Source organism: Accipiter gentilis, chromosome 17 (genome assembly GCF_929443795.1).
Source record: "Accipiter gentilis chromosome 17, bAccGen1.1, whole genome shotgun sequence".
Taxonomy (NCBI): Eukaryota; Metazoa; Chordata; class Aves; order Accipitriformes; family Accipitridae; genus Astur; species Astur gentilis.
This window is the reverse complement of record NC_064896.1, coordinates 9,449,914-9,472,304: the sequence shown is the minus strand read 5'-3', so window position 1 is coordinate 9,472,304 and position 22,391 is coordinate 9,449,914. Positions and strand designations below refer to the sequence as shown.

Here is a 22,391-nt window from a genome sequence, read left to right as displayed (position 1 = left end):
GGGCCTACTTTTCCCTCTGTCTTTTACTCCTTTGTCTGATGTGTGGAAGGAAGAGGTTTTTGGGTAGTGTGCATTTTTCTCTCATGTGAAACTTCTGTGTTCCTTCTGCTGTACTGCCTGCCCTGCTGATCTCAGAAAAGAAATCCTCCTCTGCCATATTCATACTCAGTGCTTTAACATCTGTAGATGCCAGTAATACTAACATGTTTTCATTTTTTTCTTCTGTAGCATCTCCCTTTCTGCTTTTTGCCAACCGGCGGGATGTTCGACTTGTGGATGCTGGAGGCACAAAGCTGGAGTCCACTGTGGTGGTCAGTGGTTTAGAGGATGCTGCTGCGGTTGACTTCCAGTATTCGCAAGGCATCGTTTTCTGGACAGATGTGAGTGAAGAAGCCATCAAGCAAACTTACATTAACCAAACTGGGAATGTGGTGCAGAATGTCATCATTTCTGGTCTGGTTTCCCCGGATGGCCTGGCATGTGATTGGATTGGGAAAAAACTTTACTGGACGGATTCAGAAACCAATAGGATAGAAGTAGCTAATCTCAATGGAACATCTAGAAAAGTCCTCTTCTGGCAAGACCTTGATCAGCCCAGGGCAATAGCTTTGGATCCTGCTCATGGGTAAATATTAATTTGACTTAAATGCTTAAATGGATACAGTGGTGATTTATGTTGAGTTTTTAGTTCTGACAAAGAAACACAGCCTTTTGTTTCAGTTCACATTTTCCCAAGGTATTTTTCGCACTGTAGCTGAACATATGTTTGAGCTTAAATATTTTGTGGCAAGAAATGACAGGCCAGACACAGAGCCAAAAAGAAAAATACAGCTGTTCTTAGGTGCCAAGCCAAATATTCAACCAGTATGATGGCCTAACTTACTCCATTGCACTTCTGAAAAGTAATTAATTTTCCAATCCTTTTTTATTGTTATCTTCTCTGTTGTCTTGCCTGGTAAGTTAACTTTCATTTGATATGTGATGTCTATTTAATGTATCTAGACAGCAAGGCATGTAAATCTGCTTGCGTTGAAACAGGAATTCTCACTTGCTATGCTCTGGTAAACAAAATCAGGATATTTTTGATTGTTGATATTGATAATAATTTTTGTGCCAGCAAGTAAAAGAATCCAGGTGAAACTGGGGACTCTCAATGCTGTTAGGTGACCAGGTTGGGAAGTAATAAGGGAGCAGGCTGGATGTGTCACTTCTAGTGCTCTTGAAAATACTTGTACCTCTGTATGGCTCCTCCCTCCCTCTTCAATACTCCCGACCATTTCACATGTACTATTTGCTATCCCTGTGCATGAATAGTACTGATGTTGTGCAGTTTGGGCTCTGTATTCATTGTAATGATGACTGAAGATCTGCTGTGCTAGTTGGATCCCTGGAATAAGGGGAAAAGAGAAGAAGTGAGGTGCACTTCTTTTGTGTGCTGTGGTGGGTTGACCCTGGCTGGATGCCAGGTGCCCACCAAAGCCGTTCTATCACTCACCCACCCCCCCTCGCCCCCCCCCCCCCCCCCCCCCCCCCCCCCGCCATCCCATCCCCCCCCAGCTGGGCAGGGGAGAGGAGAAAAAATATAACAAAAGGGCTTGTGGGTTGAGATGAGGACAGGGAGAGATCACTCAACCAATTACCGTCACAGGAAAACTAGACTCAACTTGGAGAATTAATTTAATTTATTGCCAATCCAATCAGAGTAGGATAATGAGAAATAAAACCAAACCTTAAAACACCTACTCTCCACCCCTCCCTTCTTCCTGGGCTTAACTTTACTCCCAATCTTCTCTCCCTCCTCCCCGCCAGCAGTGCAGTCTGGGTCCTTCCCACGGGCTGCAGTTCTTCATGAACTGCTCCAGTGTGGGTCCCTTCCACAGGCTGCAGTCCTTCAGGCACAGACTGCACCAGCCTGGGTCCCCCACAGGTTCACAAGTCCTGCCAGAAAACCTGCTACAGCGTAGGCTCCTCTCTCCATGGGGCCACAGGTCCTGCCAGGAGCCTGCTCCAGGGTGGGCTTCCCACGGGGTCACAGCCTCCTTCGGGCATCCACCTGCTCCGGCGTGGCGTCCTCCATGGGCTGCAGGTGGAGATCTGCTCCACCGTGGACCAACATGGGCTGCAGGGGGACAGCCTGCCTCACCAGGGTCTTCCCCACCATGGGCTACAGGGGAATCTCTGCTCCAGCACCTGGTGCACCTCCTCTTCCTCCTCCTTCTTCACTGACCTTGGTGTCTGCAGGGTTGTTTCTCTTACATGTTCTCACTCCTCTCTCCGGCTGCCGTTTCTGTTGCACAGCAACTTTTTTTTTCCCTTCTTAAATACGTTCTCCCTGAGGCACTACCACCATTGCTGATGGGCTCAGCCTTGGCCAGTGGCGGGTCTGTCTTGGAGCCAGCTGGCATTGGCTCCATTGGACATGGCAGGAGCTTCCAGGAGCTTCTCACAGAAGCCACTCCTGTAGCCCCCTGCTACCAGAACCTTGCCACACAAAGCCAATACGTGTGCACAAATCCATACAAGTGAGGTGGTTTGCCACTAATCTATTGCTGTTTTCACAACTTTTCCTCGGGGATTACTTTATCTTCCTCTTCTGTACGGTATGTGTAGGTACGTTTCTCATCTGTAAGAAAATCTGGCGTCAACTGGCATTTTCACTGAGTCTGGCCTCATTGCAAAGGGATGGTGAGTTAATACAAGGGCTTAGGATAAACCACAAACTACTTTATATTTGTGGTTTATCCTACACTGGGAGTTGGACAGTCTCATGAGAAACCACCTTCTTCAGGTGTATGAGAAGTGAAAATTGAAACTAAGCAACAGAGGGCAGCTTAAGATTGCCATGTCAGCAACTGCCACGCTATATCCTGGAACTTTGTCAGGTCTCCTGCATAAAGCTTCCCAGATGAATGTCAGGAGTTAGGGGTACATTTATGATTAATATATAAAGAACGTATAAGTACTAAATGGGACTGTATGTACCCAAAGAAACAAAATCCTTAGTTTTGTTGACAAGTCAAATGCTGGAGCTGCCTGTATCCTTCAGATAACTGGTGGAAAGGTACAGCCATAATCAGTAAAAGGGAAAGTGGAGTGACTTTGTTGGAGCAAAGGAATTTTCCAGAGGGGACCTTCTCCTCTTAATCCTGACTTCACTATGCATGCCTTTAGGTGAAAGGAATTCTTCCCATAGCAAATTGCTGTATTGAAGTATTTTAAATAAATTAGCAGGAATCCTGTGTGTATCCTGACAGCAAGTAATCCATGCAGAATTATTAATGCTGAAGACTAACTTTAGATCTAGAGTTCAGTAGTATAATTTATAGAGGGAATATGATGTTAAATTGAGTATTTTATAATGAGGTAGATCAGAGAGAGTGGAATGGTGCTTTCCATGAAATACCAGTGCCAGGCTGACATCTCATAAGTGGATGCAGTTCCTTGCCTTTTGACTATTTTCTTTAAGGTAGCTTAAATATTGGTTGTGGCAATACATTTCATGCCATATTATGTGCTTTTTTACTCTCCTGTTTTGGAAAACTGAAGGGATTAACTGGGGATTTCTGGTAGTATATTGCTCCTATGCTATAGGACATAGGAAATTATTATTTTTAATGAAAACTGGATTAGAACAACCGGGAGAGAGAATATTGTTGGTACAGGTCAAAAGGAAGGCTTTCTTCATCAGTGATGATGGTGAAGTTGCAGTGCTTCTGCACCAAGCAAACTTCTATGTTTGTAAGGAGGGATGCAGGCATGGTTTATTTTGTGTGACTTTGAAAGGCAGTTCTTTGCAGCAATACTCTGTGCAGAACAGATGTGCTATGTTTCTTAAACATACACAAAATCCAGTAAGTGTAACAACAGAAGACACTGTTTTGGTGTGTGTTAGGTATCTTACCTTGTTTTTGCCTTTCCGTAGATTTGTGGTAGCCTATTCTTTCTTTCCTGGAAGGGTTCTCTACTTCCAAGTATCTTGCACTTACTCTTCTAGGGAAGGTGTGCAAGTATGAACAGTTACTGTGGAATGGGCTAATATAAGGAAGAAGATTCATTTGCCAGAAATGTAGTGTCTGCATGTGAGCTGGTCAACTTGAGACTCTTTAGTATTAATCAACAAAATTGCTTGAGATGAGGAGAGAATGACAGTTCTTCTGACTTTTGCTCATATCAATTCCTTGGGTTGCCAGTGCTGCTGTCCCGATCATTAGTTCAGTCTGCAAGTTGGTTTTTTTTTCCACTGGGAGCAGCAGCTTTACGTGAAACACCTCTGTCAGTTTTACCTTGTGGCAGACATTTCTAATTGTAAGCCTGTTTGATTTGTGTATTAATCCAATGCAACAAGGCAACATAAATAAATGGTCTGTGAAAATGTATTATGGAGATACATGTATGCTTTATAATTAACCAATTAATCCCCACTACGGTCTATTAAAATCAGCCTCCATATTGCTGCTTTTCTGGGTAAAAGTGACAAAGTCCAATATTGCAGAAGTGTCCTATTGAATTAAAGGCAGGTTTGCCCAAATAACTATCTAACATAGTAAACAATAAACCAAAAAATCATGCTTTCTGTATATTTGTGGAATAAAACATTCAAATTTAATTTGCTTTTACAACCACTTCATTTCACATGGTAGTTCTGAAATATTTCATAGGTGCATCTGTGAAGTACTGATCATTACATTTGACTTAGGCACAGCAGGCTCTGGGTTTGAGCTTCCCTAGAACCAGTTGTTCCTGGTTTACTGGTATTTTCTGGGGAAAAAAGAACCATATAGTACCTTTTCATTTGTCTTTTTGTTAATACGTTTTTGTGATCAGGTGTCTAATGCAGTTATTACAACTGACAGAAGAGTAAGAATTTGTGCTAAAATTTAGAGCACTTCAGTAAGTTTGTGGGTTTTTCTGGATCATAAAATCTGATGAAATTTAGACTAGGATTCTTCAAATAGTTGATGCAGCCTTAAAGTTGCTAGACATTTGCTTTTGGTCTGGAATAATTTCCACAAATGTGATTTTGGCCTTTTAACAGTTTCTTCTAGAAAAGTGCGGGGAAGCTTAGAAAATGAGGAAGAAAACTTCATTAGGTATAGGCCAGTCAACTTCAGTTTCCAGAAGAAAAATGGGACAAATAAGCAGTTTGTAAATGCGTAGCCGATACTAATAGTACCCAAGCATGGGTTTGTTAAGAATGCTCTGTGTCAAACAAATCTAATATCCTTCTGTTGACAAAATAATATGTCCTTGTGTAGATGGGTGATACTTTCTCTTTTTTAGCTTTAGTAAGGCTGTTCTGCAGAGATGGATGCAGGACTCCATTTAATGTTGTGGTGTTCACAGTGGGATGTCGTGCCCAGCGTGGCGTTTGCCTAATAAATAGGTTTTATTCCATTTTGAGTGCGGTTCTTCAAGACATAGACTAGTTTGAGAGAATAGAGGAGAAAGTATTGAATATACAGTGATCATCTCTTGGGAATGTTATAGGTGTAATGACCAAGCCTTAGGGCATGGGAGATGAGCTAGCTGACTTCTAGCGGTTACTTTCGAAGCCTGTTTTTCTGTGATTTCCGGCTGACACTCAAAAGTCTGTTTTTTGGGGATGTTTTGGTGGGCTTGGTGTAATGCCATTTTTTTGAAGACAGCTTCTTCATTTCCACACTCAACCTACCTTCCACCTTTAATGGCAATGCTTATCTGAAGGTTATAACTCGAAAGAGAGAAGCCCTTGTCATCTCTCCCAACAATCATTCAGATAATTTCTAAAATTTATTTCTTTTAAGGCAAGCTGTGAGAGACTATTGCAGATCACCTGTGGGTCTCTACTCTTCGCAGCTAGTGAAAATCATTAAATGTACAGGATTTTCTGATGCTCCAAGACAGTATCATATGTAACATGGCATTCTTTTCCATACACCTTAAAGTTTTCTTGCTGGATCTACTAGATATTCTAGGAATCAAAGCAGGCAGAATATGTGATAAACCAATTACCCTGCTTCCCTGAAATTAAGGATGATCTAAGCAGACAGAGGAGAGTACAAAACGTTTTTCTGCAAATTCACTGACATTTTGTTCTTAACATCCAGATCCCAGACCTGGTGTAGGTTATGTGAAGCTGAGTTTATTTGATGGAAGACATTAGGCTAAAATTCATAGGACTGTTTTGGAGAACATTAGCATTTATATACATTCTTGCTAGGTGGGCCGCTGATGGGAGATTCAGTAGTGTTGGTGTTTTATTAAGTTTGAGTTCACAGCTTTTGCATAAGTATTTTTGTATTCTCAGAACAGCAGCTTCTAACAAAACTTAGGTTAGTGTATGTAAAGATTTTACTTAAGACCAACTAAAGACATAGCTCTGTGCAACACAGTGCAAAGAACCAGAAGCAGGAATGCATTTCAGAAGCAGGTCTTTATCATGTGTCGAGGCAAGCAAACTTCAGTTTCCCAAAAAGAAATTTTGAAAAGAACATATGAATACATAGCCAAAACAAATGAGTTAATTCTCAGTCCTGTAGGGAAGATCTTGGATCTGAACAGCCTAGAATGTGTGTTGACAAGGGCCATTAAATCTTGGACCTCTAAATCTAATTCTAAAGGCATGCTACCTTCAACGTGTAACACAGGGCTCTGATTCTGAGAAGCTGTAGCATATCCGTAATCCTCAAATCTGATTTTCACTGCTGAGTGCTTAATGAAGTAGTTAGTTCACATTATTAAAGCCTACAATGTATTAGAAACATCTACTTTGGTTAATATAAATCTTGAGTTAGTTGTGTGATGGCTGCTGTGATATCTTCTAGAGCAAGTGTACTATTCAAGTTCAGGCTGTATTTTCTATGGTTTGGCTTATTCAGCAGACAGTACTGCTTGAGAAGTTTCTGCCCCCTCTGCCTGCTGAAGCACAAAGAGCTGAAACATCTGACGTCAGTGAAACGGTTGTTTTAAGGAAAAATAAAACCTGATTGCCTCCAGAAAAACTGTGCTGTCTTGTGGGTTTTTTTGCGTGTGTGTAGCAGCAGCCTTGGTGCAGTCACTGGGGTTGTTGAATTGGCCATACCTGAGCTGGCGTGCTAACTCTGGTGGTGTTTGTAGAAATGATGTTTGTGGAGGAGGGGAGCAAGGACTTTTGAAGTGGTGTGACTGGCTGAAGGAAAGCTCCAAACCTGTTTCTACATTTCCTCCCTCGTTTTAGTTCTTAAAATGTCTTTCCTGACTTGCTATGGGTCTGTTGGGCAGTGGAAGTGCCAGCAGAGTAGCGCAGAAGCCAACTTCATTTATGGAGCAGTCTTCCCCTTTTGGAACACCAGAGGCTTCAGGGGAAGGAAATAAGATGCAAATTAGAAAACAGCAATAAAAAAAAATTATTGAGTACAAAGGATAAAGCTATTAATCATCAGTTTTGGCATTCTGCAGAGTGGCCATTGGTTTAGAGGTTAAAACAAGTCTAATCAGGTTCTGAACAGCATTAGGGAAGTGTGTGCCATAGCCCAGCCTAACCATCGCTTCAGGTTGCTTATGGCAAATTAGGCAAAATCTGCAAGCAATGACTGTCACTGGCAAACTAGCTAAAATCTACAAGCAATGATTGTCATTGACCTAGCGTATATTTGGCACTGAAGGAAGGAAAGGATTGGATGACTAAATATGACAAGTAGGATATTAAAAAATGGATTTAGAAGGGACAGCTATCAAGATTAGAAAGCTCTCAGATCAGAGTCTAAAGTTAAAAGCCTCAGACATGCCTAGTTGTTAATCCAGTGTCACAGCAAAACCATGAACTAGACCTATAGCTGTTCTTACATAACTCACAACTGTGTTTATGGCAGCACTTAAATAAAACTGCAGTGGTGTTTACTGCTGATTCACCAGGACCTTGGTTCCACACAGCAGTATGTTGTGTACATAAGGTTAAACATGTTGGCTTTCTGTGTTGAAATCATTGGGATCTGTATGCTGAAGCCTGATCTGTATGAGCTGCAATAGACTGAGACTTTGAATATTTTGATTTAAATGACTGTGAATGGCAAAATGTTTTTAACAGTGTGTCATCTGATCTTATCTCCTTTGCAGTAGTTGAGGGGAGGGGGAATACTGAATAAAATTCGTGACTGTTACAAATACTGAAGAAGAAAAATAGCAAACATGGTATTGTTAAAGATTATGCTTTTTAGCAACTCTTACTTCTGCTTACGGCTACTCAGTTAAAATGCAGAAGATGGCCTGTTTTTGAGTGAAGCATGATTATTGCTGCCTTGAAAGCTGGAGATTAGTTTATATCCTGTGTGTCTCTAGTAATTAATTTCAAGTATAAAATTATTTTGAAGCTTTTGGTTAATTATTTGAAACACTGTAATGAGGATGAATATGAGTAGCACAGTTGTTTTCTTAGAATGTAAGAAAAGTACTCAACCATAAAATTGGTTACAAGTCATATCCAGTATCTTGGTATGGCTGTAATTTCTGGGAGTTGGAAAGTTTTTGATATGTTGTGTGGCCAAATAGCTGCATATAGTCTCATGCATGTGAAACTTGAAGTTCTTGTGGGAAGTGTTATTTACTCTAATTTTCAGATGGATGTCCTTGATGGTGACAGCCTTTCCATAAATGTTTCATCAGTCTCTTTTCCTGCTCATACATATGACTAAAGGGCATAAATTGTTCAAAGACCATTTGTTTCATTTGAGAGCCGAGCTGCCTGTTCAGAGATGGCAGAAAAAAGTGTTGGTCGTTCCCCGCCCCCCCCCCCCCCCCCGCCCCCCCCCCCGGCTCCAGCTGGAATTGCATGGGGAAGAGGTAGAAATGTGTAGACTTCCTTAATAACCCCATTGAACTCACTCCCCTGTTAGCACTCTTTTTTTGCTACAAGTTCTGTGATTCCTCATATCCTGAGTCCTGGAGACTGAGGCTTCTTTGCCCTGTATGCATATAGTCTTCTTAAGTAGTTTGAGAATTATGGTATTCTTATCTTTTTTAATTTCTACAGCATTTCTTAAGGGAACAGGATGGCTTTGGTTGTCTCAGTGCCAGTGTGTCTTGCATTGGGTTCTCAGGTGAAGTCAGGAATGTAGCTTTGGGACCAAAGAGATGGTGGAATCTGGGATTCTCTTTGATTAGAGGGCATGATGGGTGCAGTTTATAGCTGCACAGAGGCAGCGTGGAAGTCATGGCATATATGACGTGTTGGTCTGGCTGGACTGGCACCATTCTGTTTGTCATGAACAGGTGGCTTTGGTTTAACTCAAAACATGTTTCTAATTTTTTCATGTAAAATTAAGCAGTAGTATAAGCTGAAGTAAGAGTTTTTCCACATAACCTGTTGAATGTGTACTTAAAATAGGGTTTTGTTAAATTGTGTTTAAAATTATAAGCATCCAAATGAACATGCTTAGATTGCATGCCTTGACAAATTATTGCCTGTTGAGTGTACTGTTTTCCCAAACATTGAGTTAAACTGCATCAGCATGCTGAAATAGATAAAAAGCATTGGCTTGAGCTAAATGTTCAAGGGCAGTTGTGAGATCTGTGGGTAAGAGAGCAACCAACACCTTACTTGCACAATTGAATTACTGTTGTTCAATATGTTTGCTGGACCCCTGTCCTCCATTAAGTCAGTACAGTGTGTAGACATAATTTCTTGAACTGTCCTGATATGCTTTGATCCAGTGTTCCTTATGGAGAGAGGAAGAAATCTAGGCTTAACTTTAGGTAGAGGTAGTTAAGTCAGAGGTTAAGTCATGACTGAGTCTACCTGTAAACAGCAGAGGGTGGGAGGTGTTTCACAAGCTGATGGAGAGAGAGTTTAATAGTTCATTCTATACCTTTTGGTAGGAGGATCCCCTGACTCTTGAGTAGCTGCAGTGTGTCTTAAAATGGGTTGAAGGTAGTGATATTTGGACTATTTTTCTCTTTCCTAAAATAAATCATACTTTTTGAAAGAGGAGGACCTGGGGTCAATGAACAGGATATGAGCCAGCAATATGCCCTTGTTGCAAAAGAAAGCCAACTCATCCTGGGCTTCATTAGGAGTGTTGCCAGCAGATCAAGGGAGGTGAGCCTTCCCCCTCTACTCAGTGCTGGTGATGCACCCTGGAGTACTGTGTTCAGTTCTGGGTTCCTCAGCACACAAGAGATGTGGATGTGTTGGTGTGAGCCTAACAAAGGGCCAGAAAGATGATTAAGGGATTGGACCATCCACCATAGAAGGTGGGGCTGATTGAGTTGGGATTGTTTACCCTGGAAAAGAGAAGGCTCAGAGGATCTTATCACTGTGTATAAATATGTGATGTGAAGGAGTAAAGATGATAGAGCCAGACTCTTCTCAGTGGTATCCAGTGAAAGGACTAGAGGCAATAGGCACAAACTGAAGTAGAGGAAGTTTCACTTAAATGAAAGAAAATACTTGTCTACTGAAAGGGTGATGAATCACTGGAACAGGTTGCCTGGAGAGGTTTTGGAGTCTCCAGCCTTAGAGATACTCAAAACCTGACTGGATGAGGTCCTGGGTAACCTGGTCTGGTTGACCGTGCTTTGAGTGGTGGGGTTGCAGCGATCTCCAGAAGTGCCTTCCAACCTCAGGAATTCACTGATTCTGTGAAAAAGCAGCCTTTTTGGTGCAGGGCTTGTGACCTCAATGAGGTCCTTTCCCTACCTTGTTTTCTGCGACTTCCCTGACCACCCTAGAGTGGTGGTGTAGTGCTGAGTTGCTTGTGAAGTGCTTTCAATATGAAATTATTTTTTTATATATAATATTGCTTCATGTCTCCTCAGAAATGTCTGGGAAGAAAAAGTTATATTGCGTTGTCTCTTGTACCTTATCTAGTGACCATGAGGAGCAATTATGAAGGCTCATTTTATCTTCTTATGGCTGTTTTTCTGTTCTCTGTAGAGTTTTTGCATATGAATGTGCTGGACATTCTTTTAAAGGGGAAAGTTCGTAACACACAAAGCTTGTGCAAGTCTCCCCCCCCCGGAAATCCTACCAGTGCAGTTTCTTTTTCTCAATGTATCAGAGATATTTGCAGGAATACTGCATTCCAAGTTGAAAATTCTCTTTCTAACCTCCCCAAGTAGTGTTGCAAGTATCTCATTGCTGCTGCCCTCCTTCTCTAACTTAATGTGTTTGGAAATCTTCTTGAGTCCCTCTCTCCGAGGATTCTTCAGCTTCATGGTGTCATGTATCCTGACTTTTTAAGAAGCTATTGAAGCTGTTTTGAGTGCGTGCTTATTTACCTTTGAGAAATCACTAGGGTGTCTTACCCCCTTCCATATGTGTGAGCAGGGAAAGATGTGATCTTTCTTTGCAAGCACTTCATTGCAATGATATTTGAGCATCCGTCAGTTGACAGGCAATTATGTTTTTCCTCTTTGTTCTCAGTTGCCAAATAGCATACTATTTATATGTGTAATGTATATATTTTAAAAGAATAAACTTGTCAGAATAAAACACGTTGTAAGAAAACTGTAGTGGAGAAGGGTGGTTCTTGGGGGTTTTGTTTGCTTTGCTTTAAATACATGTCTTTGAATACAATGTGATTAGTTGTGATGGTTACCTGCTGTGGTGTATTTTGGGGTTTGACAGTAATGTTTTTTGTCAAGAACATCCAGGTCTCAATGTTCAGTGCTTGAAAAAAACCAAGGAGGTAATTTAAGTAATTTGCCGCTTAATGCTCTACAAGATAGCCATTCTTTTCCCTTCTGTAAACAATTGGTGCTATTTAATTTCACAGTTGAGTTTTTGTAACTTTAAAGGTGGGATGGGGGAAGTAAGTTTTAAATGTGCAGGAATCTAAACTTTGTAGCAATTTCCTGTAAACTCCTGTTTTGTGCCCTGGGCTCATATAAGTTCAAGAACATTGTTGAAATTGGAGGAGTTTTTGCTGATTTACATCATCTGTACAACTGGCTCCTTTTGTGTAAGCAGGTTATGTAAGATTTGGCAACCATACTGCATTTCAGGAGGTGGAAAAAGAGTTTGGGCAGTGTTGGCTGCTTTTTATTATGTCTGTGATACCTTCCAGCTCCAATGGCTGATTGGCTGCTCTTTGAGGGCATGGCCGTGATTTCTAACCTTTGCAAAAATGATGACAAGAGAGGTGAAGCGCCAGGAAATAAGAAATGACCTGCAACTTTAAAACTGAGGGGAAGTATGGTCTTCATCCTGTTTTTACTCCCGCACCTGGTTAAAATGAGTTAAGCAGGAGGAAAGAAAAAAAAAAAAAAAAAAGACTGCTGGAGTGCAGTTTACCAATTTTAAAATCTGATTATTTTTGCAAGGTGGCTTTCCGTCCCATTCTTCTGATAGTACTGAAGCACTATTCAAGCCCTGATTCAATGTGGTAATTAAGTATGTGCCAAAACCCAGTGACTTGCTGACTGCAGTTGAACTGCATTTGTTTAATTGCCTTCTGACTAGAAAGCTTGGTAGCAAAGCTTGCAGCTACTGTGCTTACTAATAAAGCAGTAACTGAATTTTATAAACTCTGTTGAGTCTGGTACTTCTGGCTACTGGATGATAGACTGGATAAACTGTTAGTGGTTGTGTGTTCAGAAAGAAGTATAAATTTACATCTTCTCCCTGATGAAGCTTTGGCTTTTGCTCTGCTTCATTCCTGGTGGTTTCTTTGGTGCAACAAAGTGCAATTCAGTTTAGGGACAGAATTGGTGCAATTGTTGCAAAATTATTATTAGATGTTAATCTCTTCTCCCCCTGCCCCACCTTCCTTTTTGCCTTGAAAGTCTGGAATTAAAGGTTAAAACCCAGTAAGGGAGAAGACACTTAAGCTTCCTTGAAGAACTGTATAAAGTAACCCGAGAGTTTGTCCCAGGGCTGCTTTTAGTCCAGTGCTTCTCTAGTGCTGTTTGGTTCGGCGTTTTTTAAGAGCATTGGTTTGTGATAGCTGCTTAGCAGTGAATTTTGCTCACAATGGCTTTTCTTTTTTTTTTTTTAATTAGCCCTGGCTAATTGTAGGGTCCAAGGCCCTAATTTGTGAGTGACTTATCTAGGGGGAGTTGATGAGTAGTGCCTCTTTCTCTGGGGAAGTTTCACAGGTGGCTTCAGCTGTGTGGCCGCTGCCTTTATTTGTTCCTTCTGTTTAAGCACCACTGCTGTGGAACCATTGGTTGGACTGATCATTTGCTAAGGTAACTGAAAGTTATTTTTGTTTTTTTCATGTAGGGTGCTAATGTCAGCACCAGGGGTAGGAACCAGGGGAGGAACTGCTCCATTTGGCAGCAATGTGGTTTTAAATAGGCAAATGTAAACCAGAGACTTGCACTCCTGTTGCATGAACAGCTGATCTCTTCTTACAGTGATATCCAAACTCCCACTTCAGGGTCTTGATGTATTCAGAGACCCCCAAACCAGAGCTGATTTCCTATAATTGATGGCACCTCAGCACCTGCTGCCTGCTGAAGGGGTGGAAACCTGTTGGAAAAGGGGAGGAGGTTAAATGGAGACAAGAATTGCTTTTGCTATTCTCTTGCTTGGCATGCTTTCCTGTGATGGACCACGAGGGTGCTTTGTAGCCTGTGGGGGGAATGAAACCATTACTTCAGTAGGTGCTTGATTAATGCAGAGACTCGATATATTCTGGAAAGTTCACCAGGAAGATCAGCTTTATGATACTTACAGGATTGCAGAGACACCCTACAATCAGGATGAGGTGGTGACAGCGTAATAATAATCTTTTATATGTTGCATTAAAAAAGTCCAACTGGGAGAAATGCTTTGAAAGAACGCTGCCTGCATTCAGATTGTTCTATATGCTGTCTAAATGCATTTTCATCCTGCTAGCTTTCCTTTGTGGTACAGTTACTTTGCTAATACTGTGTAGTTTTAGACCTTTGAATGACACAGACATTGGTGAAGATTGAACTTGGTACCTGTTAATGAGTTAAAACCTAGGGATCTCATTTTCCTGTGGCAAATTAATGTGTGAAGTTGAAAGTACTACTTTTGTCCAACAGTGTCTGCGTGGCCAAGGATAAACACACATCACCTATGGAAATAGCCAACAGGTTTTTTTTGGGGGAGAGGCTCTTGAGCTGGAGCTCCTTTAATATAGAAAATCCGTGAGGGCCCTTTGGCTTACAGACTTGTTTTTTCCTTTGCTTCATCTGAATGCACTGAGCTTCAGGGCAGGCTGCAATTTTAATGGGAGGTTTGAGGAGAGGAATTTTGCTCAAGGGTAATTTTGGGGATATTTTTTCATTCTTTTTATTTTAACCTACTTTTAAGGTTTAATTGGACTTAGCTAGTTTTGTCTCCTTTGGTTTTGCTTTTAAATAACTGTCATGGGATTTTTGATTTTGGTCTAAGCTCCTTTTTAGTCTGCGTTTATACATTTCAATGTATGAGTAAGTGTGGGACTGTCATAGCCATATGATATAAACCAAAGGCAACTTTAATAGCCAGGTTTTTCTTAATTCAACAGTCCATCTTTTGTCCATCTTCATTCCTGTAGAGGTGGATTAAGGTGTCCTTTTGTCATGGTTTAAGCCCAGCTGGTAACAAAGCACCATGAAGCTGCTTGCTCACTCCTCCCCACTTGTGGGATGTAGAGGAGAAAAATATAAAAAGCTTATGGGCCGAGACAAGGACAGGGAGGGATCACTCACCAGTTATGATCACGGGCAAAACAGACTGGATTTGGGGGGGTGAAACCCAATTTAATTTGTTACCAATCAAATCAAAGCAAGGATAATGAGAAGTAAACCCTAAATCTTATAACACCTTCCCCCCACCCCTCCCTCCTTCCTGGGCTCAACTCCACCCCTGATTTGTCCACCTTCTCCCACCAGTGGCACAGGGGCATGGGAAATGGGGGTTGGGGTCAGTTCATCACATGTTGTCTCTGCTGCTCCTTCCTCCTCAGGGGCAGGACTCTTCGCTTATCCCCTGCTCCAGTGTGGGGTCTCTCCCACGGGAGACAGTTCTCCACAAACTTCCGCAGTGTGAGTCCTTCCTATGGGCTGCAGTTCTTCATGAGCTGTTTTAGTGTGGGTCCTTTCCATGGGCCGCAGTTCTTCAGGTACAGGCTGCTCCAGTACAGGTTTTCCCATGGAGTCACGGCCATCTTCGGGGGCATCCCTGTGCCCCAGTGTGGGCTCCTCCCCAGGCTGCAGGTGGGCGTCTGCTCCCCCGCTCCCCTCCATGGGCTGCAGGGGGACAGCCTGCTTTCTCCCCATGGGCTGCAGGGGCATCCCTCCTCCAGCTCACCTCTTCCCCCTCCTTCTTCATTGACCTTGCTGTCTGCACGGGGCTTTCTCTCACATCCCACTGCCCTCCTCCACTGCAGGTTTCCCCTTCTTAACATAGAGGTGCTACCACTGTCACTGATGGGCTCAGCCTTGGAGAAGCTTCTAGCAGCTTCTCACAGGATCTACCCCTGTAGCCCCTGCCCCCACTACCAAGACCTTGCCACACAAACCCAAAACACCTTTGAATACTTCAAGGTTGTGCAGGTGAGCCAGATCAGAGAACTGATTTGGCCTGACCAAAAAAGAGTATTTGGCCGGATCAGTTCCACAGTCTGATTCGCCAGCTGTTTGTGTAGACAGTTTCTTTTATGTCTGCTTTTCTCTGGCTTCCATTGTTTCTCAATAGCTGCTTCCCCACACAGTTTGAGCTGCCACAAATTACAGCCTGACTTGTTGAGGAAAACCAAAATGAGTGGCAATTTACATTCATAGGTTGTCCTATGAACTGGGGCAGCTCAGCTACTGCTGCCACTTCTTCAGGAGCAGTCACTCTGCCCTGGCTGCTGGAGTTGAGATGTTTTGGGGAAGGCATCTGGGGACACGAGTCTGCTGCAGCCACGCTGAGGTGAGCTGTCTCAGAAGCCTGAGGACTCATCTGAATGGAAGCTTTACCATTTCAACTAGAAATTCCTTGTTTTACCCTCCCATGCTCAAGTGTATGTATATTGTGAGACAGGTGAGTCATTTCTACCTGTCTGTGTGTATCTGTATTTTTATCTATATTCCCCTCTTCAGTAGGATACACATGCTAATGATTAGGTATGCTGCTGTGATCAGAACGGTCTTAATAGGTGCTATGACTGTGCTGGAACTGGAGGTACAGCTGAATCGGGGTGCAGTATGTACATGGAGAGCTTAGCATTTTAAGCCTAAATGAGTTGTGAGGGATGTGTGCTGGGGATAACTGTACGGCTGCTTGTTCCTCCTTGGCTGAAATGATGGCCCCAGCTGCACATGAAGCAGCTACAGAGCTACTGCAGTTTACAGGAGTAGCTTTTGTTGCGAAGGGGAGAACATCTTGCTGAGAAACATGACAGCAATTACAAATGTAGTCCCCTCTTTGTTCCCAAAGTGGATGGCATTCTTTCATAAAAGAAACCATGAAGCTTTTTTCCTCCATGTGTGTTCACAGTGCACATTCATTTACTTCCTTTGTGGTTTCTAGCATGGTTGCATAGACAGTGCTGTCTTCTGCAGGGGATCTGAGGGTCTGGGATAATCCAGGTTATGAAAAGTCTGGCTAAGCGTGGGCTCTGCAAGACTGAATAGATGCCTCTTTACCGTGCTTTTCTGGAGCTCCAGTGGTAGCAAGACTTAGATGTAGCTTGGTGCATTTACCCAGCTGATGCCCATCTGGCACCATTGTGGATCTACTATAGCGCGATGAACTGGAGTGGTGGAGAGTCCAATCAGTGCACAGACACCTAATTTTGTTTGAGGGCTCACTCGGGTCAAAGGCTTCCTGACACAGGCCCTGCCAGAAGTGACTGTATTGGCAATATTGTTTCTCTGACTGGCCTGAGGTAGCTGTGGAAGGGGTCAGCTGTGTTGTGTTTGCACGCCTGGCATGCCAAATTTGCAACCTGGATATATTATGCTGAGTAATGTTTGCCAGCTGGGAACTGACTGGCCTCTTCTGATCAGACAATTTCTCTCCTAACTGTACAGTCTCAACTTTTCAGTCAGACATTGCGTGATTTGCCACATTTTGATCTGGTCCTTTCCAATTGGTAAGTGCTGTTAGTGTCTCTATTCAGGCTACTTAAATTGCCCATAGGTAGGGTGACAGGAGAACTGGGACGTGGATGGGAGGGGGAAAAAAAGCACCCCAAAATTTAATCTAATGTCATTCTAAGTCTGCATGGAATCATGATTTATTTATTGACAGAAACAAATTTCAGGGCACTTGATTTATTTTATTCTTTTCTGTATACAGACTTGCAAAAGGAAGCTTGGCTATGGTCATTGCCTGCTTGGATAGGTAATTAGTTGCTTCGGAATATGTTTTAGGTTAATAATGTGTAATAGCTGGCCATGCAAGGATGATACTCGGTTGTAAATGCTTATAACAATCAGGTGCTGCCCAACATTGAAAGAGAATGGTAATACATTACGCAGAGGCAATGCTTGTGAGAGATGCTTTCATGAAGGACTTTTTTTGCACCCTCTGAAACTGTGGTTTGATTCACGTCAACAAGTATGTTAATAAGTATGTTAAAGTTTTGGGGATATACATTTGTGTATATACACCGTTCTATGTATATACACTTACAGGCTTTGCAAAGAGCTGCCATCCCTTCTGTTCCTAAAGCTAACCAGCATTTATTGTGATTTAATTTCTGTGCACCTCTGCTTTCTTTTTCAGATACATGTATTGGACTGACTGGGGTGAAACACCTAGAATAGAACGGGCAGGAATGGACAGCAGCACACGAAAAATAATTGTCGATTCAGATATTTATTGGCCAAATGGACTCACAATAGATCTTGATGAGCAGAAACTTTATTGGGCTGATGCAAAACTGAGTTTCATTCATAGGGCAAATCTGGATGGTTCCTTTAGGTAAGTTTCCTTTAGAGAATAATATGGTGTAAGTTACTTCTCACTTCCTGCATTTATTTTGAACTGAGGCTTTTTTTTTCAGTAATCTAGAATAATGCTAATACCTTAGTGTTCTTTTTAAATGCAGTTGCTAATAGCCTTGCAAAAAGTAAAATAGACTCACAAACTATAAAACTGGTTCTAAAAGTAAGACTATTTGTATCAGTATTTCACTATAGACTGTTCATAGCCTTCTTGTACAACAGGATTTTTCATTTTTAGGCTTATATTGAAAATAGTTGGAGATGCTTATCATTGGCCCTAGGCAATCTAACATTTAACTAATGACTGGGATTTTGCAGTATTGTTACTGTATTTTCTTTCAGCAGGAAATACACATTGAGAGACACTTGGCCTTGGCGCCATCCAAACATGTCTTTTGTCGCATGCCTATAAATTAACCAACTTCACCTTATTTCAGGTGCCAAGCATGCAGGAAGCAGATTTTCCTAAAGCCTGATAGAAAGCACAGTATGGAAGTTTTGGTTGGTGACTGCTGTCTAAGTGTGCTGTTGAGTTTTGGCTTTTGTAGGCACAGACAGGGCAGACCTAGGTGTTTTGAGACTGCACTTTGAATTCTATGCAGTGTTCAATGGGCAGGTTGTGTTAGTCCTGAAGGGCGAGTGTCATCTGCCAGTGAAATGTCCTGCCCGACAAGGCAAGTCTCTGCATTCTGGTCTGGCTTTGGTCTTCAGATAGTTTAAAATGATGTTTTCATTTTCATAATTTCATAACATTTTACATGTCTGTGTTATGAAGTCATTCTGTCTTGGTAAAAAGTTGAAGGAGTTTTGTTTTATGTATATCTGTGTAATAGAATAGTATGCCTTCCCCCAAAAAAACCACTGCATTTTCCATGGTGTTTTCCAGTTTTTTTACTGTGGTGCATCCTGTGCCTGATTTTCACACTCCTAAAAGAGGAATAACAATATTGACATCCTTTCCAAAACACTCTTAAGTTTTATTGAGAGCGCTATGTAAGAGCTAGATAATGGTGGCATTGTAGTACATGACAAGTGCTGACTGACAGTCAGAAGTATAGGCAAGGGAAGAGGCCTTTATGGAAGGGAGTGGTAACTCAAAGGCTAGGTGCAGGTTCATAGACAGAAAGAAAATGCTCTCTCAAAATTCAAATTCTAAGAGAGATTTTCATACAATACAAGGTGAATATGTATCTCTGATTTGGGAGAGTGGCAGAGGGTAAGGTTTCCAGACTGTTTCTGCAGTTATCATGCACATACAAATTGTATAAACTTTACTTGCCTGTCTGTGTAAAAACTTTAAGTTGTAATTGGTAAGTAAAATTTATTTCACTCATTTTAGGGTAGAGAAAGGCCACCTGAAAGGGAGCAAGCCTTTGAATAGACTAATTCCACCAATCTGTCCAAATTACTTTGTGATAGATTAGTGCATGTGCCCCACCTCCCAAGCAGTTTTCCATTGAACCATAAATGAAACAGTATGTTAGGAAAAATTAATGTATTTTGCATTAAAAAAAAAAAAAAATTAGCTCACTGGTGTACACTTCTTACATATTTTACTCAACTGGAATAAATGAGGTTAGTGGAGTTAATGAGTCCAGTTGCTGCTGGAGGGTGTAAATGCACACTTGAGGTCAGGATATGCCTGTGCAGGTTGCATTCTGGAAATTCCTTGTGTCTAACTGCATGTGGACTTTTAGGTGTTGTCCAATATAATAGCTTGATGTCATTTAGCTGTGTATATTTTATATTGTTGCCATATCATAAAACTTCCTTCCTAAAATGTTATGCATATTAATAAAATACCATGAATATTGATCTTAATTTAAACTCTTTTAAAATGAAATTTTTATTTATTCTTTTTTCTCTTCCACTGATCAATGTTGAAACAGATGTCTGTGAAGTTGGGACTCTTAGGTTCTGGTGTCAAGGTAGACTTCAATAATGGTTCAAACTAGTTGATAACTTTGGCGGTTGCTTCTGTTCCTTAAATATAGAGCAAAATAAGTTTCACCCAGACTTGTCAATAAAGAAATCTTATGGTGTTTCACATGCTTCTACCCCTCCCGTCTCAGAATCGTTTCAGAATTCAAATAAAAAGGAAATTTGCATTCTGCATGGTGGATTAATGTTACCGGAGCAATCTGCCTGTTGCATCTTGGCAAGCTTCAGTTTGCAAGCACATCGGCTGGAACTGTGTCAAGGGATGTAATTACAGGAGAAGGGGAGACTTGATATCTAAGAATGATGGAAATAGGGGCAATATATAATGGAAAACAGCTGCTACGATACTAGAATACAGCCACTGCTGTTACTAGTAAAGAAGCGACAGCAACGGTGAGAGTGGGAAGAGAAAGTGAAATCAGTATTTCTATTCTGTCATGTTTTATGGTGAGAGAAGTAGTAGTGATAACTTGAAAGACAGAAATTTTAGAGCAGTTTCAATTTTATTCTTTCTGTTCTAGAGATAATAATAATAATAATTTTGTTTTCTTTTTTTTCCACATTTTCTCCTTTGTACATGTGTATGTAGATACTTGTTTGTATGTGCCAGTCTGTTTTAAACTTGTCCATGTCTGAATACATATGAAGAATTTTGGGGGTACTTTTTCTATTCTGCCCTTCCCCCTCCCCGAAACGCAAACAGTACCTATGCTGTTCAAAATGAAATGGAATCCTTCCATGCCAAATGTTAGCTCTTTTTTGTTTTCTTTTCTTTTTTTTTTTTTTCTGTAATCTCTTCAATGGTAACAATTTAAATGCAGATGTGAATCTAGGTATAAGAAAAATGTTCCTTTTTCCCTCAAGATGATGCTGAGACTTCAGCTTTTTCAAAGCTGTGTGATAGAAAATTTTGAATGCTGGTTTGCTGTGTTGGAACACTGGTTTGGAAGGTGTATGTTTGTGCACACATAAAATGCATGAATTTTGTGAAAATGGAGTTCATATTGTTTTGACTGAGGAATTGTTAATTATGTTTTCACTGGCTTAGTAAATGTCCCCCAAACTACTGAATCTAATTTATACAAATGTATTGTAACGTGTATAAATTTGGGGATCCCGTGAGTTTAGAAGACATGTTGGGATAGAGTTAATATTCTTTCTAGTAGCTGGTATAGTGCTGTGTTTTGTATTTAGGATGAGAAGAATGTTGGTAACACACTGGTGTTTTCAGTTGTTGCTAAGTAGTGTTTAGTCTAAAGTCAAGGATTTTTCGGCTTCTCATGCCCAGTCAGCAAGAAGGCTGGAGGGGCATAAGAAGTTGAGAGGGGACACAGCCAGGACAGCTGACCCAAACTGTTCAAAGGGATATTCCATACCATGCAACGTCACATCTAGTATATAAACTGGGGGGAGTTGGCCTGGACTGGGGGCGTATCGCTGCTGAGGGACTAACTGGACGTCAGTCAGTGAGTAGTGAGCAATTGCATTGTGCATCACTTGTTTTGTGTATTTCAATTCTTTTGTTTTTATTATTATTATTATCACTTATTATCTTTTTCCTTTCTGTCCTATTCAACTGTCTTTATCTAAACCCATGAGTTTTAAATTTTCCTGATTCTTTCCCTCGTCCCACTGGGTGGGGGGGCAGTGGACAAGCGGCTGCGTAGTGCTTAGTTGCTGGCTGGGGTTTAACCATGACAGTCGGAAATGTCATGCGTTTTCTGGCTTTCAGTTCAGCTAATAACCAATGTGAAAATATATGCATCCCCAGAAGAGGTGTGGCTGAATGAGGTCATTGAAAAACATCTGAAATGTTTCTGATTTATATTAATTATAAATATTTAGTCTTAGAAAAAATATAACTGAGCCTTGCTCTACATTTGAAAAGGTAATCTGAAATACATTTGTTTCTGCAGCTGATCAAGTTAAGAGAAGTAATTTAAAGAGACTCTTGGGTCATTTCTTCCTTTTCCTGCTACAAGAAAGGACTGAGTGCAACTCAAGTCCTGGGCAAAGATGTCATATATTGCATAGGGGGACAAAAAGAGTAATGCTTTGATTGGAGGTGCCCTCTTTGGACCTGTGTTTCCTCCAAAAGGCAAGTGAGTTTGGGTATCTGCACAACCCTTTTAAGGAACTTCAGTGTGGCCTTTCAGAGGTCAGTGTGAAGCTGAATTAGATACTGTGTCACTATGAAGGGGGAAAGCCTTGCTTTACATTCTTCAGTCTGATTATCACTTTTACCACCGGGTGAATTTCTCAGTCCAGTGAATTCATTAAAAGAATGAATTCCTATATAAGTTTTTACAAAACCAGATTTTTTTCTGCCTGGTAACAAGTGGAAGCAATGCATTTTTAATCCTTGCTCTTTCTTTCATCTAGGCAAAAGGTTGTTGAAGGTAGTCTTACTCATCCCTTTGCACTGACGTTGTCTGGAGACACTTTGTATTGGACAGACTGGCAAACGCGCTCCATTCATGCCTGTAACAAAAGGACGGGAGAGAAAAGGAGAGAAATATTGTCCTCCCTATATTCACCGATGGACATCCAGGTCTTAAGTCCAGACCGGCAGCCATACTGTATGTTTTACTTTTCCCTGAAAC

The 22,391-nt window shown here is 41.4% G+C and overlaps 1 protein-coding gene across 3 annotated transcripts in view; it reads left to right on the top strand.

The window, feature by feature from the left end:
• Positions 1–22,391, top strand: part of LRP5 (LDL receptor related protein 5) — a 178,420-nt gene that overhangs the window by 35,242 nt on the left and 120,787 nt on the right. For 2 of the 3 annotated variants that reach the window (XM_049820573.1, XM_049820572.1), the window contains exons 2-4: positions 229–625; positions 17,627–17,824; positions 22,171–22,367. In XM_049820573.1, the coding sequence (XP_049676530.1) occupies positions 229–625; positions 17,627–17,824; positions 22,171–22,367 (792 nt within the window). Of the gene's footprint in view, positions 1–228; positions 626–17,626; positions 17,825–19,919; positions 20,182–22,170; positions 22,368–22,391 lie in introns of those variants that run through there. The other variant, XM_049820574.1, reaches the window with a different exon arrangement.